At 40.8% G+C, this 4,337-nt stretch overlaps 1 protein-coding gene across 1 annotated transcript in view; it reads right to left on the reverse strand.

Annotated features, from left to right (window-relative positions):
* Abcb5 (ATP binding cassette subfamily B member 5) overlaps window positions 1-4,337 on the reverse strand; it is a 134,859-nt gene that overhangs the window by 50,037 nt on the left and 80,485 nt on the right. Inside the window, 1 exon segment of the mRNA XM_050120827.1 lies at window positions 452-535. Within this exon segment, the coding sequence (XP_049976784.1) occupies window positions 452-535 (84 nt within the window).

The following is a 4,337-nucleotide window of genomic DNA, read 5'->3' on the forward strand; positions in this document are numbered from 1 at the left end:
GAAAGGAGTGGAAGGAGGGGGAGGGAAATAGGAACTGGGGAGGAGGCAGAATTTTTTTTCAACAACTAAAAAAATATAAACAAAAAAATAAAGAAAAAAAAAAGAATTCCCTGTTGGCCATGATACTCTGGGTCTCATTAATCGTAGGTCACCTCAGCATAACACAAAGGTAGACACAGACACACATGCATAGGTACATATACATACCACACATACTATGCTATTTAACAAATAAGACCACATGTCTGGAGAGAAAGCTCAGTCAGAAAAGACAACTTTTGCCAAGACAGATGAGCTGAGTTTATCCCCAGGCTTTATTTGGTGGTCGTGGACAGAATCAACTTCAGAAAGCTGTCCTCTGTCCTCTACATGTGGGCTGTGGCTCATGCTCATTCACAGACAGAATGCACAAATGTAATAAAAAAAAATTTAAGAATCACAATCCACATACCCCCTGAATCTGTGCTACATCCACGGCTAAGGTTGTGGTCAAGGCTCCCATGCTGTTTTCGCTATCATCATATCAGGTCTTATCCTAGAGAGAAGGGGAATTGACACATGCTTAGGAAAACATTCTTCTCACATCTGTGATTTTTCTGTCCAGTTGGAAAGAACATAGCTGCCTCTCACTTTTCAGTAAGCACCACGGATCAACTGACTTCTGCATCTTGTTCATAAAGCATTATGTTTTGTATAGACTGAAGAATGTAAGCCTGAATCATGGATGCATTACCATATTACAGTATGTAGAATGTAGAATTAGAGACGTAGGACGATTACTGTTAGAAATGGTTTTTGGTATTGGGCATCAATACTCAATGCATGCTACATGCCCATTAGCAATGATCCGTATAGTCACAGCATTCTACTTGCAGAGTCATGTTCAGTACAACTTAGAAACATCTTCAGATCTTTTTTCCTAAACTGATCAGTGATTAAACCAACAGCAACACCAACTCTTTCTTTTTCCTTTAGGGCGGAGGTATGATCTCACTGGGCACTTTCCATTACTCCCTCAGTTTGCAGTTTGGTAAGCCTTAGCTACTGTGAAACAAGAATTGGAAGGCTGAAAAACTGCTGCCTAGAAGCGTGGAGTCTGAAAAAGACAGGAAAGAAACACAAGCAATCAAAGCACTAGGTAAGAATTGATTTTATCTCAACGGCGAATAGAGAGAGTGCTTCTAAGCACTTCTCAACAGGAAAAAATGTTTCCTTTTACTAAGCGTTGCCTCCTGCTGATGCAGACAGTCTTATGAATTAAAGACCAGTGGAGAAATTGACAAATATGCTTCGTTAGAAAAGAAAAGAAAGGTAAAGAAAGAAAGAAAAAACTTTTGGTTTTATACAACCCAGCCAGGGCTCTGAGGCCCAGGTTACCCAGTGCTGTCAAGGAAACCAAAATAAAAGAGAAGCAGGCTGTGCAGGAATTGTTCAGTGTGCCAGAAGAATGATCTGTGGAGAAAGGCGCCAAGAGTAGGGTGGGAGTAACTGTGTTCTGGAGCCACGGCCACAGAAGCTTTTCTCAAAGGGTCTCAGGTGTCTTTGGTGACCATCCTCTGTGAGCAAAGCACCCCGGCAAGAGGTAAACTCTCAAGCCTGCCAGCTGCAGTGCGGAATTGTCAGTCTGGATCACTGGCCAGAATCTTATGTTCCAGATTCTGTAGTAACTTACTATACCGCAGAATTAACAGTCTCAGCTACTTGTCCAATCAACAGTATGTTCAAACTGCTTTTCTGCATGTAAGTATTTGGCTTCTTGTGTATGCAATCTATGCCAAAATAGCAGATTTTCTGGAATTTAGCTGGCATTGAGTGAAAACTGGCTTACTTTTTGTCCTCTCAGAGATAAAATAAATATAAATAGAGGCTATCAGGAATTTTGACATACGTTTTCCTATTAATAATATTACTAGAAACAAGAATACAATTACACTCCAAGGAGACTGTGGCATGTATTCTTTTCTGTAGTTGTTTCAGCTGCCCTGAAGTAAGATTTTGGTTGTGTTCTAACAAAAAAAAAAAAACTTGCCTGAAGATCAGAGTGCAGAGCTAAGCCAATAGAGGCCAGGCAATGGTGGCACACACCTTTAATCTCAGGATTCAGGGCACAGACAGATCCATGTTAGTTCAAGGCTACCCTGGCTTCCACGAAATTGATTCAGTCTGAAAGAGAAACAGATCTCACACAAAGGTGATCCCAGCACTAGGGATTACATGCCTTTAATCCCAGCACTAAGAAGGTGGAGGCAGGAGTGATAAGACTGGGCGGAGAGAGGAATACAAGTCAGGAAGAGACACAAGCTCAATGCAGTCTGAGGAGCAATGCAGTCTAGGCAGTATGTCTGAGAATGCAGTCTGAGGAGGCAGTCTGAGGACAGAATTGCCCCTTTGGTCTGATGATTGGTAGAAGTAAGAACTCTCCAGTGAGCGACCTCTCTCTTTCTCTGATCTTCAGCATTAACCCCTATATCTGGCTCTGGGTTTTTGGTTACTAATACAAATTAGAATTTTTACTACACAACCGCATGAGGTACTATGTAACCCACATTTCGTAGGTTGGAAAATGGATATAGTGAGGGAAGGAAGGGCTAGGCCAAGGGCACACAGCTGGCAAGTGCCAGCCCCAGGTTTTGAGCATCAGTTCTTAAGAAGCTGTGTTGTTTTGTTCTGCCTCTCATCTGAAATGTTCTTGGTTGTGTTTTATTTCTTGCTTCTTAAGCTTTGGGATTTGTTACCACACCTTTTGGAAGAAGCTTCAGGCTTCTGGAGACATCTAAGTGACTCTCTTCAATGCTATTAGCTGATGGCTGGAAGGCTCATTTTTATCAAGAATCCCTAAACAATTCAATTTACAAAAGAAATAAAAAACCCCAAAAAACAGAAAACAAAGCAACCCCCTTAGACAATAACAAAAAACCTCCACAAAACTTCAAACCCCCACAGCTCTGTAGATCAATTACTGACCACTGAAAAATAGAAGGAGCAATATTTTCTATCATGGAAGTTAGGGACAATCAGAGTAGTTTTTCAGCTGAAAGGCTCTTGAGTAATCACATAAAAGATAGATTGTATATCTACAGAAAGCCACACCCGATTCTATAAACACATCTACTTCAGTGAGATTCCAGAATGGTTGTAAAAAGGAGTTGCAGGCCTCAGCATGCTTTGTCAGGTTTCAAAGTTCTGTCTTAGCACAGAAACCCAGGCAATGCAAGTTAGGGAAAATCAGCAATGCCACGAAGGCATTTACAAAAAAAAAAAAAAAAAAAAAAAAAAAAAAAAAAAAAAAAAAAAAAAAAAAAAAAAAAAAAAAAAAAAAAAAAAAAAAAAAGGTAAAAATGCTGTGCCTATACCAGCTCCTCCATCAAAAAAAAATGCAAATATAAGAAGCCAGAATAATGCTGAAGGACATTGTGAGAAAGAGAAAACATGGAGAGACAGAGGGGGCTGAGTCACGTTGGCTAAGCAGCACATGGCTTCTTTGTCCTCGTGGTGTGCTTTCCAAGGGCAGCACTGACAGTGTGTGGCACAGCAAGTCCTAGTGAAGAGTGCTGCTGTGCTCGTGGCCTTCGCATGGTTAACGCTAAAGGGTCCACGCTGCTTCGTGCCAGACCACCAGAAAATCTGACAGCGTTCTCCGGGTTACAGTGCTTCAGAATCTGACATTTTTCATCTTAAAACATTTTGTGAACAGGGTCTGGAGAGATGGCTCAGTGGTTAAGAGCACTTGTTGCTCTTTCATGGGATCCGAGTTAGGTTTCCAGCACGCAAGCCAGGCAGTTCAACAGCCTCTCACTCCAGTTCTAGGAGCCCTAAGCCTCTGGCCTCTGTCACCTGCATCCATTTGTACATTCCCTTACAGACATACATGCGTACTAATAGTTACACACACCCTTACAGACATACATACTAATAGTTACACACACCCTTACAGACATACATGTGTACTAATAGTTATACACACCCTTACAGACATACATACTAATAGTTACACACACCCTTACAGACATACATGTGTACTAATAGTTATACACACCCTTACATACACACATACTAATAGTTACACACACCCTTACAGACATATATACTAATAGTTACACACACCCTTACAGACATATATACTAATAGTTACACACACCCTTACAGACACACATACTAATAGTTACACACACCCTTACAGACATACATATATACTAACAGTTACATACACCTTTACAGACACACATGCACACTAATAGTTACACACACCCTTACAGACATACATATATACTAACAGTTACATACACCTTTACAGACACACATGCACACTAATAGTTACACACACCCTTACAGACACA

This window comes from Alexandromys fortis, unplaced genomic scaffold (genome assembly GCF_014885135.2).
Source record: "Alexandromys fortis isolate MF-2015 unplaced genomic scaffold, M_Fortis_MF-2015_v1.1 scaffold_182, whole genome shotgun sequence".
Classification (NCBI taxonomy): domain Eukaryota; kingdom Metazoa; phylum Chordata; class Mammalia; order Rodentia; family Cricetidae; genus Alexandromys; species Alexandromys fortis.